General features: G+C 39.8%; 1 protein-coding gene across 1 annotated transcript in view; it reads right to left on the bottom strand.

Moving 5' to 3' along the window:
• Positions 1-9,718: 9,718 nt before the first annotated feature.
• Positions 9,719-14,515, bottom strand: part of CEP152 (centrosomal protein 152) — a gene marked incomplete at its 3' end in the record, with an annotated part of 84,826 nt that continues 80,029 nt past the window's right edge. The window contains exons 23-27 of the mRNA XM_080707021.1: positions 14,340-14,436; positions 13,498-13,601; positions 12,053-12,206; positions 11,702-11,805; positions 9,719-10,764 (exon numbers count right to left, since the gene is read on the bottom strand). Coding sequence (XP_080563147.1) covers positions 9,719-10,764; positions 11,702-11,805; positions 12,053-12,206; positions 13,498-13,601; positions 14,340-14,436 — 1,505 coding nt within the window. The remainder of the gene's footprint in view (positions 10,765-11,701; positions 11,806-12,052; positions 12,207-13,497; positions 13,602-14,339; positions 14,437-14,515) is intronic.

Below are 14,515 nucleotides of genomic sequence, written 5' to 3'. Positions count from 1 at the left end.
GGAGGAAGAGAAGGAGGAAGAAGAGGAGGAGGAAGAGGAAGAGGAGGAGGAGGAAGAGGAGGAGGAGAGGAACCAGAGGTGTGGAGAAGCAGTGTGCATGGTCTGGGAAAAGCAGAGAGAGCAGGAGGAGGGAGGAGGAAGGGAGGAGGAGGGAGGGAGGGAGAGCAGGGCACACCGTGTTGACCTTAGCCCTCTCTTGCCACCATTGCTGTCTTGGGCTAGTTAGGAAGGCTGTCTCAAACAGGCCACTCTGCTAACATATTCTCTGTGGAGGGCCATCACATATGTGTCAGGGAACAATCTTTTTTAATCTAGTATTCTCTATTTTCAGGCCTTCCCTGTTTTAACACTTTTTTTTTAAAAGGATGATCTGTTGTTCTTATGCTTCCTTTAAAATTTCTGACGTAAAAAATTAGGCACAGAGAAATGGATATAACATGCTACCGCTTAGGTAAAATAAAGGACATTTAGTCATATAAATCTGTGTACGTGGACTAACAGATTCTGCTTTGAGAGTGGAAACTGGGGGTCAAAGGAGGGAAGGGGGTTTTCCAACACACATTATTTTTGTAATGTTTATCACTTGTTCTAATCTAAAAAAAAAAAAACATGGGCTTGCTTATGAACAAATTCTCATATGTGCTGATCATCCTATTGGCTGGCTTTGGAACAGGACTGTGGGTATAAACACAATTCATGGTGCCCATAGCCATGGCACCCCTCTTCTCTCCTACACCTTTGCAAATCCTGATCTGTGAACAGGGATGGGATACTCCCTGGGAAGGTATTTCCACGATGCTTCTGTTCCTCCTCCAACAGAGGGTGTGTGCCAGTGAACTCAGTGGCCTGCAATCATCTCTCACACCATTGGCAAACCACTCACTCACATGTGCTTTGTGGAAAAGGGAGACACTCCAATAAGGTGTAGAGCCAAGGCTTTTGGACTTAGCTTTAGTGAGAGCTCCAGGACAAAGACAACGCCTTGTGTACCTGTTGGAATGGAAACCAGGCCTCGCTGCTCAGGGTGCGTGTCTTGAATAAGACCACCATCCTGTGCCCACCCCAGCAAAGGTGCTGCGTGAAAGGTACCATGGCATGGCTCGCCTTCTCTGGTTTTCTCCCAAAGCAACTCACATTATGAGTTTAGGTTTAAACAATTATCTATGGTCTCTAGAATCATGACAGAAAGAGGGAAATGAGACCAGATCAGCTTATTTTGTATTAAAAAAAAAACCCACAGGGCAGCTTTGTGTGATTACGAAGCAATGGATTCAAATACGAGTGGGTTCTGCCAGCTGGAACCATGGAGGAATGGGCTCTCGGTGGTAAAGCAACTCCATGTCTTGAGAAAACAGCTAGCACGTGTTACAGGCTCGGTGGAATTTGCTTAATATGTTGCACATTTGTCATTGTAGGCCAGTGCCTTGGGTGCCAAGAGACATAACTTCTTTATTATATAATCAAATATTCGCCCTTGCTGGAAATTGAGTACTGAAGCCCATCCATCTCTTGGTTGTTTCTGAAAGCCTCTCTCCAGTAAGCTGATTGCTCTGAGTGAGCATCCATGGAAACATGGAGATATTAGTCTTTGGTCCCTCTGCCATTTACCTTGATACCCTCTCGGTAAGACAACTGAAACCCATCCCATAAACAGGCTGAGACCTGGGAAAGGGGAGGAGGTCATTGTTCTTGATCTGAGGCAGAGATGGAAAGATAGAGGATTCCAGCTTTTTCAACTTGCAGGTTTCTATGTTTTTTTTTTTTTTTTTTTTCCAGCTACAGCAACATGTCACTTTGTGGAACTAAGGACAAAGTGTCTTCATTTGCTGAGGACTTTTAATCTTATGATATCCATGTCCATACCCATCCCCTTATGTGCTTAGCTTTAAGTCTTTGAAGAGTTCTGCCAGGTACACGACTCTGCATTTCTCTTAAGGAAGCCTCTTTGGTGACTCTTGGTATTTTAATTTTGGGAAGTGCAGAATATCTTCTGGCATTCAAGAGATTTTGCTTCAGAGAAGGTAAATACATGTAAATAATGTAATTTTCTCCAGGGAAAAAGATTTTTGCAAGTAAACTCCTTACAATATTTATTCAGGAGGTGACTTGAAGAAGATGGGTGAGATCCTATTTTCTGTCTGCAAATGAGAGTATTGCTTACTTTTCTTGGGAATGGGCCAAATTTATTTTGAGCTAAGGGGAAGAAAAGAATGCTTCTTTTTGTAAAACTCCACTTTAGGTGAACCTCTCACCATTCCACAGATATTTCTGTCATTCCGTGTTGATCAAGAATTGATATATCCATGTGTGATTTTTATTGAGTATTAGAGAACACAGAAGAAACAAGCTTTCATTGGGGGAAGACTTCACATCTGATTGTCTTGAAAAAAAACTCAAAGCATCACTTTATTATTGTCAATAGAGCTAGAATTTTTTTTTCAGTTTTTATGTGTGTAGGCATCATTTGGTCCTTTGCAAAAATTCTCTTTTGTAGTTTCCAACAACCCATGAAGCAGATGTTATTGTGTTAAAATGTTTCAGCTGCAGATAACAGGGAGACACATTTTCCAAACAAGAACGTGTATTACCTTGTACAGTAGGGAAGCAGCTAATCAGCTTTTGGATGGCACAACATAGCTCTGGTCCTCTTCACCAATGGGTTGGCCTCATCTTCAGGATGGAAGATGGGTACAGACAATCCGGGCTTTACAACCAGACACAGCAGCATCTGGAAAGTGTTTTTTAGGAAGGGACGTGATCTAGAAGCCCCCGCCCATTCCTTTATATCACACTGTCCAGAACTGGGTGATATGCCCATCCCTAAACCAAGCATTAGGAATTAGGACCAGTGGGATTAGATCAGCCTCAGAGTTGGGACTGAGTTGTGATGGAAAGCACACACACACTTCTTCTACCAACAAAGAAGAGGGAGGGAATAATGATAATGTTTGGTGGACAATGAATGGTGTCAGCTATAAACCCCCATTTTTCCGATATGGAGTCCAGGCTTGCTGGTAATGAAATAAAGATTTGAAACATATTTTATTCCAAAGTCTGATCTCAGTCATTGCTTCAGCCTCCTAACCTGAAGAATCTGGTTTATCTTAATTGGATTTGAGTTACTCATCTCAAATATGATATGATAACATGATAAATTTCGAGCTGCAACATAACCTATCTATAATATCCTATTCCGTAAACTTCTACTAAAGAGTTTAAGAAGGCCCTTTTCAGAATAGCGAAACAACTAAATGCTGTTTATCTAATGGCCTCTTATGATACGACAGCAACTACACATATTGGAAAAAAAGTCCTATATCAGTGTTGGAGATGCACTATTGTTTTGGCTTAGACAATGCCTGGTCAGCATATGGGTTCAGAGCCCCCGGCAGTAACTCCTGGCCTCTCTGCATATCTGCTCAGCCACATGATAAGTTAAGTTCCTTGTGTTAAGTTCCTTGATCTCTTTCAATCCCCTTTTCTCATCGGGAAGAAAAGGGTAGTAGGACTGAGCTTGAAAAGTTGTTGGCAGGAATAACACAATAGTGTATGTATGCACAGAGCTCAATACAGTAACTGCTCCACTACTACAGGTATTCAAAAAGTACAAACCATTTGCTTTGTTACACGGGCCAAACCTTAAGAAACCTAGCAGAAATCATCCTTTTAGCCAATTAAAACAGAAACTTGAGTTCATGGGAAGGCTAGAAACCACTAGTATTGGAATATTTGCGCCTATGGGGAGCATAGAAATTATTTAGTTAATTTTGGGGACTATAGAGAGTAGGTGACACTGAACCATGCTTTTTAAAAATTTCCCCAGGAAAATGGATCACCAGCCAATGAAATCATTAACATCCACTGAGGCATGGTAATAATACGTGAACTGGGTTCACCCTATCTGTGCTCTTACACAAATGAATTTCATGTCTAGGGCTCATAAGGTCAGAGAAATATAGGCAGCAGAATTTCACCCAGTACATCTGTACACAACATGATTAATTAAATTACAAAATCAAATTTGTCGTGAGATGCAGACACCAGATCTCTCGGCATCTGCATTCTTATTCATGCAGTCCATAGGCGATTCTCAACTGAGAAATAGCCCCGAGAGAAGGTGTGGTCGTTGGCTGAAAGTACTCTCCACTTTTAGATATTCTTTCATAACTATTATTCTTTTAGTAATGATTCTTTTAACTCTCCACATGAATTGCTCCGGTGGTAAAAGATCAGGACTGTGAGAGAAACTGAGTCCGTGGAAAATAAAATTTCAGCTTTGTTCAAATGGTAAAAACCAGTTAGACGCAGTGGCGGCATTCCAGTCAGTAATTATTTCTTGGTGTTTACCTGCTAAACTGTGTTATGAGTTTGCTTAAGCTTTCAGACAGCAGATTGTATTGCAGAAAAAAATCCAGCAGACATTCATCGAAATTCTCTAAATCATCATAAAGGAACACGGATTTTCCCTACGATAACTATATGAAAGCTGGAATCTCGTACTTTGTCCCCCATTCAGTTCAAAGGAGGTGGATAGATAAAGAAGGACATTGGACTAAGCCCTAGGAATGAAAGTTCCGAAAGGGTTAAAGAAAACTCTTAAAAACAAACCGGACTCTTCAAGTGATTTTGGGTGTGACTTTTGTTCTTCTGGAATTAGCCAAATAAAAGCCTCTGCAGCTGCAAGGCCAAAGCGGGGCTGAATGGAGGCACAAGACCCACCTGGGATAATGGGACTGATCTCAATCACAAAGACCTGTGATGTCACAGGCCTCACTTTTGTCTTGTTCAGGGTTGGTGATTTGCATGTGTATCTCTCTATTGTACCTTGGGTGTTTTGCACTATTTTACTAGAAATTCACTGGGAGAGGGGAATATATTAAAAATCTTGTGTCCAGAATAAAGTGTTCGATTGCACAAGAAGCATCGATCCATGTCAGGTTCTTTCCAAGAAGCACCGTCACTAGGGACTTAAAGAAATTTAGTCCCTAAAAAGGAAAGAATCACTGCAGGATTACAAAACTGTGGGATATGTACACAATGGAATTTTACTCAGCCATCAAAAAAAAAAACTCAATTACGTCATTTCCAGGGAAATGGATGGAACTGGAGGACATTATGCTAAGTGAGATTAGTCAGTCACAAAAAATAAGAAATCAGATGCTTTCCCTAATATGTGAGAGTTAGGGAGAAAAGAGGAGCAAACAAGATAACCTAAAGGAAGAGAAAGGAGGGGGAAGAGAAAAATCTCTAAAGCACACAATGTACTTAAACATATCGAAGTCAATCACTAAGCCAAGCAAGGAAGGGAGGGACGGGGAGGGAATGGGGTGGTATTTGGGTAGGGGTTAAATCAGCGATGAGTACATGTTTATACACACAAGTTTTTTACCCCAATAAGTTGTATGAATATAATGCACCAATAAAAAAAATAAATTAAAAAAAAAAAAGAATCTGCAGTATTTCACTCTATCCTTCCCCATCTTTACTGAGATTCTCAACCGCGAGTAAACTCGCGCCCCAATTGGACTAAGTTGGCCTTCGGCAGTGAGAAAACACAATCAGACAAAGACTACGCTTTTGGTTTGGTTGAACCCAAACCAAAAATAATTTTTTTAAATGTGTTTTGGTGTTGGTTCTACTCAATTTACTCACTAGAAAACATTTTTAAGAGCATAAGATTTAATTTTTTCTAGAAATTTCCAGTAATATAGAAGCCATTCCATTTATATTACTTTTGAAATGAATTTTTCTTTAACAACATTTTACCATTCTGATTTCTAAGCTTCTGTTCTGGTCCTTAAGGGAAAAAAGTTGTTAGAATTTTATCAAGAGATTCTTAAATGGCATTATTTATTACTAGAAAATATCTTTTAATTATCTTTTAAAAGATGAATCATTACTAATTGACTTTAAAATGATAAAAGATAAGCCAGGCCTGGTGGCGCACACTTGTAATCCCAGCATTCGGGAGGCTGAGACCAGAGGATCGCGGTTCGTGGACAGCCTTAGCTACTTAGTGAGGCCCTCTGCAACTTAGCGAGACCCTGTTTCAAAATAAAGAATAAAAAATAGGGCAGGGGGGTATAGCTTGAAGGTCAAATGCCTCTGGGTTCCATTCCCAGACACACACACACACACACACAAAAAAAAAAAAAACCAAAAAAAACAATTACCCAAGATGGTTCTATTGCATTATAGACTTTCCAATTGTGTTAATAAATTTCTAGCTGCAACATAACCTATCTATAATATCCTATTCCATAAACTTCTACTAAGAAATAAGATGTTTTTCCTACATTCTACCACGAAAGCAAGTTAAACTGATCTCACATATACAGAAGATTACCAATTTTCTTTCTGAGAGACATGGGGATGTGGGGGGAAGGAAAAGAGGTGAAAAGAAAAAGGACTTTACCCTTTAAAATGGCCAGCTCGCCTACTACAAGCCAAACCAAATGAAGATAGAATAGGGATTAAACAGCCTCTGGGGTCAAAAGAAAAAAACGATAAAAGTGCAATGCTTGTTCCTTAATCATGAGAAATATACCATTAGTGACATGTTAACAATACCGGAGGCGGGATGAGAGGTGGGCAGAAACTGTACTATCTTTGCAACGTGTTTGGTAAATCTAAACCTATTTAGAATAAAAAGTTTATTTTACAAAACCTGCATATAGGCTGGGCGTGGTGGCGCATGCTTGTAATCCCCTTGCTTGGGAGGCGGAGACAGGAGGATCGCGCAGGTTTGAAGCCAGCTGCGCGCGCGGGCTTAGGAGACCCTGTTTCCAAATAAAAAAGTATAAAAAATAGGTCTGGGAGTGTAGCCTGGAGGTAGAAGGGCTTCCAGGAATCCCAGTACCACCACCAAAAAACCAAACCAAAACAAAACAAAAACCTGCATATAACTTCTGGTTCTACCATGTGTTAGCTTGTGTTAAGAACAAATTACTTAATCCCTCACAGTTTCAATTTTATTTAAAAAATAGAGTGTCCATACAGCAAGTAAATGAAATAAACAAACAAAAAAGAATTAGCAAACTGGAAGATGGTGTTTGTGATGGAAGATGAATTCCACAAAGCAGCACAAAGAGATAAAAATATGTAAAGGAACAATTAAGAGACCTAGAGGACAGGATTATGTTTCCTAAGGGTTCCTAGGAAAAGAGAGTATCAGGAATAGTGGAGAATCTCTACCTGCCTCCTTCGAATCTGAACCATGTTATAGGGATCGACCCTTGCTACTGCATTTCAAACTGTGACCACCTCTCACCTCTCCTCTTCCCCTTCTTTTTCTTCCTAGCACTTACTGACTCCTAACATACTACATCGATTATCTGTGTTTACTGTTTACGTAGACTAAAATGTGAGTGTCGTGCAGGTAAAAGATCTTCCTAACCACTGTACCCTCCTGGAACATTAACAGGCAACCATTGGCACTTCCTAGGAATTGGCTGGATTTATTAATAATTAGCTAATGGCAAAGTATTTTTCACAATTGAAAACAAATGCTGAGTTCTCAGTTTGAAGGTACACATTAAAGATCTAAAAAATATCCAACATATTGTAATAATTTGAATATAGATGGTGTATGCTGATCAATACTCAATATCCTAAATATGATAATCTTTATTTATTTATTTTTTTTGCAGTACTGGGGATTGAACTCGGGGGCATTCTACCTCTGAGCTACATCCCCAGCCCCATTTTTTATTCTTTTATTTGAAGCAGGGTCTAAGTTACAGAGGGTCTCACAAGTAGCTGAGGCTAGCCCCAAACCTGCAATCCTCTTGTCTCAGCCTCCCAAGTACTAAGATTACAAGCATGCACCACCACACCTGGCTTGATAAATGTGTGTGTGTGTGTGTGTGTGTGTGTGTGTGTGTGTGTGTGTGTTACTCGGAATGGAACCGAGGGGCTTTCTACCTCCAAACGACACCCCCAGCCCTATTTTTTTTTAGTCTTTATTTTGAAACAGAGTCTCACTGAGTTGTAAAGGGCCTAAGTGGCTGAGTCTGTACTCAAACTGCGATCCTCCTGTCTCAGCCTCCCGAATGCTGGGATTATAAGGGTGTGCCACGATGCCTAGCCTGGCTTGATCATTTTAATCTATGAAAGATAATGATTTTGTTTTTAAGAGATGTAAGCCAAAGTATTTAAGGAAGAACAGCTATTCTGTCTGCAATCAACCTTCATGGCTAAGGGGGGGAAACTTGACACACATACAATGTGGACGCGTGCGTGTATAGATAGAAAGCAAACGTAGAGACTTAATAGTTGGTAAATCTAAATGAAGGGCACACAGGTGGTTTTTTTTCTACAGATTGTGAAGATTTTCAATATAAAAAGTTGGGGAAATAAATACATGGGAGAGACTGACCCTTGGTATTTGGCTACATAAAAACAGAAAGCTTCTAGTGATGGTGACAAGGTCAACATTTATAAAAACAGAAACTGGGGGGAAAAAAGAAAACAGCCACTTTAGGGCCAGCGGGCAGGTGCGCAGCCCCGCTACCCTCAGGTTGTAGTCCCATTTGGGGCAAAGGCTAACAGGCTCACTTTAAAAGTTAACAGGCTGAAAGCCTGGACAGGAGCTAAAGAAGGGGCTCTCCTGGTGCGTCTCTGCCAGAATAGGACGCTTTCTGCGTATACAGGAAGACCCAGAGGGACGGGGCGCACGTGAGCGAGACCTGGGGGTGGGGGTGGGGGGAGTGAAGGGACCACAGTCCAAGCAGTAAGAGAGAACACACGATACCAGATCAGGGGTGAAGAGGGGGCACTGCTGATGCTACGGAAACTGAAGGATTCGGAAAGAATACACCAGAAACGTTGGCACCCCTCTCTAGAAATGTTAGGATTGTCTTGAAATGATGGCATGTAGGCAGCCATTTGTTTCTACATGTGTTCTTTGTTCAGAATTATAATCTTCAACCCACAGTATGTCAGCCAATTCTAAACTAGTAAATGTAAAAATCTAATAGTTTCACATTTTTACCGTATGACAAAGCTTATTATTTCAACTTTCAAGAAGTAGTTTCTTAGATGAAAGAAAAAATGTGAACCCATAAAAGAAGACATCATCTCTGGATGTTATAAATGACTTAATGCAGTTATCGACTGAAAAAGTTCAGACTAATATCTAAATAATGAAACAAGAACACAGTTATATATTTTGTAGCAAAACCTCTTTTCCCCAATTGAAAACAAAGATCAAATTTTTGAGTAGATATTTTCAGGAAATGACTGTCTAGATTGAACGTATAGCCTCATAAACATGGGTGATTTCCAAAATTACATTTGGCTGATTGATTATATAAATGATCAAATTTTATATATTTTTCCCTGGGTGAATTTCAAACATGATGTCAGTGTAACATTTCTATATTATGAACTACAAAATAATTCCCGACAATTCTACAGATTTTATGCAATTTTATTTAAATAATTTAACACTGCGGAGTGAGCCAATTTTTAAGTATAAAAATAGATGGTTTAACAACCAAATATAAGCACACACAGAAGCAGATTACATCTATACCACGGGGCCTTTAGAAGATTAAGGTGACATAAATAGCTCAAGTAATTTTATGAGAATACTTTACTCACATAATAAATGTTATTAAAACATCTCAACATAGGCAGAGCCCACAATTTCTTCATTATAAAGTCTTCCCTTCCCGTTCTCTTGATATATTAAGGATTCTTCTTAAATCTGGGACAATTAGCCTAGATTAGCAAATGGGCTGTCAAAGCCACTATCTTGTTGGCTAGATGGGGGCGCGATTAATTTTCTTAAAGGCTGCTGACACGCTTCAGCTGGTACTGAACTGCTCAGTTTTCTCAAATCTGACTTTAATATGTCAGCCTTTTGATGAGAAGGGAGTCCACGAGTCACATTAATCTTCTCTTGCTGAGAAAACATGGTTTCTTCTGACAGGGTTGGAGCATGATCACGCTGACATTTCTTCAGTTGACAAGCCATATTATTTTTCTCTGTATCTGAAAGACAACTGGTTGCTGGAAACGGTTTGAACTTAATAGGTTCACCTAGAATATCCAGAGTCTCTTGTGGCCCATTGTGTAAAAAGGACACATCATGACTGTTACAGGGTAAAGTCGCACTGGTGGAAAGCCAGCCTGACGAGTCACTAAGGTCCTCTCCATCCTTTACTGGAGTTTCCTGGACACCCAAACCTGGACCTTTCTCAGACGCCGCGCGCTCATTTTCCATCAGTGAACTGCATGGATATGCTTTGAAACTGGGTCTCTCATCAGGGCTGCGGAACGCCGTGAGTGTGGATCCTGATTCAGAAAGCCCGGGGACACATCTGGGTGAGGGTTTATCTCCAAATGTTCCAAGAAATGGGTACGCAGCTGAATGCAGAAGTAACTGAGAGCCAGCGTCACCGAGCAGGTCTTTCTTCTGGTGCAAACCAAAGCCTCCTTCACCTTCGCATGGAACAAGCTCCGGAGAAACGTTCTTTGGCAAAACGTCTAGGTGCTTGCAACTACCATCCCCAAACTCAAAGTCTGAATGTGACCCTTTGGGGCCCACGTGCTTGAGGTCTCCGTGCTCTGGATGCTCTAACCGCCTTCGTAAATTCCAAGCAGGCCTCCTCTTAGGAACTTGCTCGCACATATTTCTGGGGATACTTTTTACACTGTTGGATTTGCTTTCAGTGTAACGTGGCAGTATATTCTGACTCTCCTCATTTCTTTTTGATTTTTCAACTCCAGCCAGCATCTCTGAAGTCAGGGGCAGTGCTACTATGTGCAAGAGAACACAAATTAGGAGAAAATGTTTAAAGAGAAGAATCAGTTCATGTTTTTATGTAGTTTCAAAGCATGCATATATAATATTTCATCATTCTCAAAGAAAATGCATCAATGCTAGACATGTGAAAATATTCCTTTGTATGTTTCTACTAAATAAAACTTGGTGATTTGTAACTGAAATCTTCTTCTTCTTCTTCTTCTTCTTATTATTATTATTATTATTTTAGCTAGTCGTCAACTAAAATGTTTTCAATTTTGCTCTGATTCTGATGTCAGGCATAGAGTTTATGACAAAGAAAGTTTACTAGAAGAAACACAACACACACACACACACACACACACACACACACACACACACACCCTGGCAGAAGGCAAAAGAGCCTCTGGTTTCATTGGCTAGGATACTAAACAGATCAGAGGCAGAACAGCCACACAGCTCAGCATTCCAGGCATCGTACCTCCAAACGGTGTTCCTTGGTCCTCAAGTCCATGAAAAGGGTTTGGTTCTACAGGGGATGTTATTTGTACATTGTTGCTCCAGGTTTAGAAATTTATTTTCTTATTATATGCCACTGAGGTTTTTTTTACCTAAAGTTAACATCACCATTCCAAAATGTACAGAATCTTTGTGCTTCTATCTAAGGATATTTCATGGATTCCTAAACAATCTCTGCTTCAAGTTTTTGAGAAGCGTAAAAACTCAGCTTTCTCTAGATCTCCCAGTGTGACTGGGAATTTACTCTTTTTCCCATGTATTTATATCAGCTTTTGTTTTTATGCTCTGAAACCATGATATACACAGAAAAAATAATCTATAGTTTCTTGAGAAACTCTTATTCCTTATACTTCTGTCCTTTTTTGTACTTAAACTATTAAATATCCAAAGAAGGAGAGAGAAGAACCATTCAAGTCACTGGTCTGGACCTACCTGCCTGTGTAGCTTTGCTCTGGGACCGATGAGAAGTAGGTGTTTCCAGCAATTTCGCCATTGTTGCCAGCTTGCTAGCAGCATTCATAATCTTTTTCTCAGCCCTGTGGGGAATTCCAGAATATAAGATTAAAATAGCTTAAACGAAAAAAAGTACGTTTCTTGGGCCCCAGGATTTATTTTCCTATCAACTCTGCCAACATTTAGGGTAACACAGCCGTAAGCTTCTCTTAATCCACAACGGCTGATCATATAAAAATAGCTAAGATCGAGGTTAAGGAAATCACTTAGTAAATGACATCACCCTGTCCGGTGCTCTCAGGACACGACGTTTGTTTAGCCCAAGCTTACCCTTCTTTTCCATCATCCTGCAAAATCTGTTGGAGGCAAATCAGGTAATATTTGCGCATCTTTCGGGCAGTTTCTTGACGTTCTCGAAACACCTCTGCCTTCACCATCTCTGCAGCTCTTTCCTTACTCTCCTGGATATAGCGCAGCATGTCACCTACGGGCAGGGGAGGAAATCCCCAAGAAGGCGTGAGTTTCCTAACACTCTTTCAGAAACAGGAGGGGCAGACTTCAGGGCAGTTTTCTTGGAGGTATAGTTTAAACACCATACTTCCATAGTTGTTACCATGGAATATTTCAGATCACCATTTTGGTAGACTCAAAAGAGAAGTAATCTGTTAAGTCCATCTGGAAAGATGATAGTTAAACGTGGTGAGGAAACATGGCATATTCTAAAACATTTAGATGAGTAAAGAACAGAGAAAGCACACCGAAAAGCAAAAGAAAAGGACGGGACATGGCTAGAAGGACCCACATTCTTCTCCTGTGCTATGAAAATCCAGGTTTTACTTCCTGTTCAGTACCTTCAGCAGAATTTACTAAGAGAGGAGGATCGCGATTCGCGGCCAGCCTCAGTACTTAGTGAGGCTCTGCAACTCAGTGAGGCCCTTTTCAAAATAAAGAAGAAAAAATAGGGCTGGGGCTGTCACTCAGAGTTAAAAAGCCCCTGGACTCCATCTCCAGTACCACACACACACACACACACACACACACACAAAAAAAAAAAAAAAAAAAAAAAAACCACCCCAAAAATGAGTGTCATTTTAGGAGATATGTATACATACATGCATACATGCATACATACATACATACATACATACATACATACATACATTTTTCCTGCATAAACACTGGTTATTGTATTAAGACGTACATCAATTCTATGCAATTTTATCACTGAAAAGCAAGCAGTACTGTGTATTGTGCAGACATATGCAGGGTTAACACTGCAGAGCAGCTGGAACTACCTGGTACTGACAAAGACACGCAACAAAATTTCCAGCTCCCGGAAATGGTATCTGAGAAGCAACAGATAAACTGTTAACTAGACTCATTTCCACGGAGCCTGAAGGTTTCTGGTAGGAACTACTGATTGCTAAACTTCCTAATTGTTGGGCATCATGGCATTTTCTTTACTACAAGCTATGTTGTAAGGTTATTAGAATTTTATTTTAACATTAATATCCAAACAAAAATAAAAAGAGGATAACCAACAAGATAAATATTATTCCCATGTCACTTCCAAAAGATTGACTACTTGGGCAAAATGACCCGTTGCTGTGTAATTCTGAAGGGGTTATCAATAATTTTTTCCAAGGCTGAAGAAAAAGGCATTTTGCAAATTTCTCCTAAAAGGACTAATGCTGGTAAACTCTGAGTTTACATTCACTGTAATAATAAAGGTCCAAACTATCATGAAAATCTTGTGAATCTCTTTAGGTACTTACGCTTAATTTTTTTTACAGCTTTAATGTACTGCCCGCGAAGTTCTTCCAAGGCCTGCCCACTGTATGGCAGAAAACCATCTTCAACGGCCCCTTCTGACAAGGACCTAGAGACAGCCAAAAATTGCAAAACAGAGATCATACGTGAAAAACTTCACTTGAAAACTGCATGTGTATTCATATATTCTAGTACAATAAACTGAGATGTGCTAAGAATTACATACACAAGGATCTCCACTACATACTTATGTACAGTGTGAGGAAAACGGAAACATCCTAAATGTTACAGCTGCTTAAATAAATAACGTTAAATACACATGATGGAAATCTATAAAACTATTGCATATTGTAGGAAAATATCAAATAACCCGGGGGGATGCTTTCCTAGTAATATTAAGTTGATAAGGGGTGACAATAATCCCAATTTTTATATGCACAGCACACATGGCATGTATATATATAAGAGTTTAAGTGAAGTGTGGCATGGTGGTACATGACTGTCATTCTCCAGCACATGGGAGACTAAAAGAGATGGATTATAAGTTCAAGACCAGCACGAGCAATTTAGCAAGACCTCATTTCTAAACAAACAATAAAAAGGGTCGGGGATGTAACTGTGATGTAGAAAGCCATTGGGTTCAATCTCAGTACCTCTCCCTCCAAAGAAAGAAAGAAACTTAAATGAGATAAAATGGGTTTAACAGGGGGTCTATTCTGGGGATAAGGTTTGGGAGATTTCCTCCTTTTAAAATATTTTTTATATGTAACAAAACAGTATGGGTAATAGTTCTAAAGATGTAAAGACGCTTAGAAGTAAAATGGTCTTTCAAAGAGTCAAAGTCTACCTTGGTGGTATCTTACAAAGTGTCCGCAGTTCTTCCAATTTATTCTTCATGTCATTGTTTTCTTCTATTAATTCTTCGACAACTTTAGTATTTTCTTCTGTAAAAGAAAATTGAATGTGTATTAGGTTAATATTTCTCATCTCCCTTGCATTAGGTGGCGAGGGTGAGCACGTATG

Source organism: Muscardinus avellanarius (assembly GCF_963383645.1).
Source record: "Muscardinus avellanarius genome assembly, chromosome: 12".
NCBI classification, from domain to species: domain Eukaryota; kingdom Metazoa; phylum Chordata; class Mammalia; order Rodentia; family Gliridae; genus Muscardinus; species Muscardinus avellanarius.
Note: the sequence above shows the minus strand (reverse complement) of the source record. Positions and strands in the feature narration are given on the sequence as shown.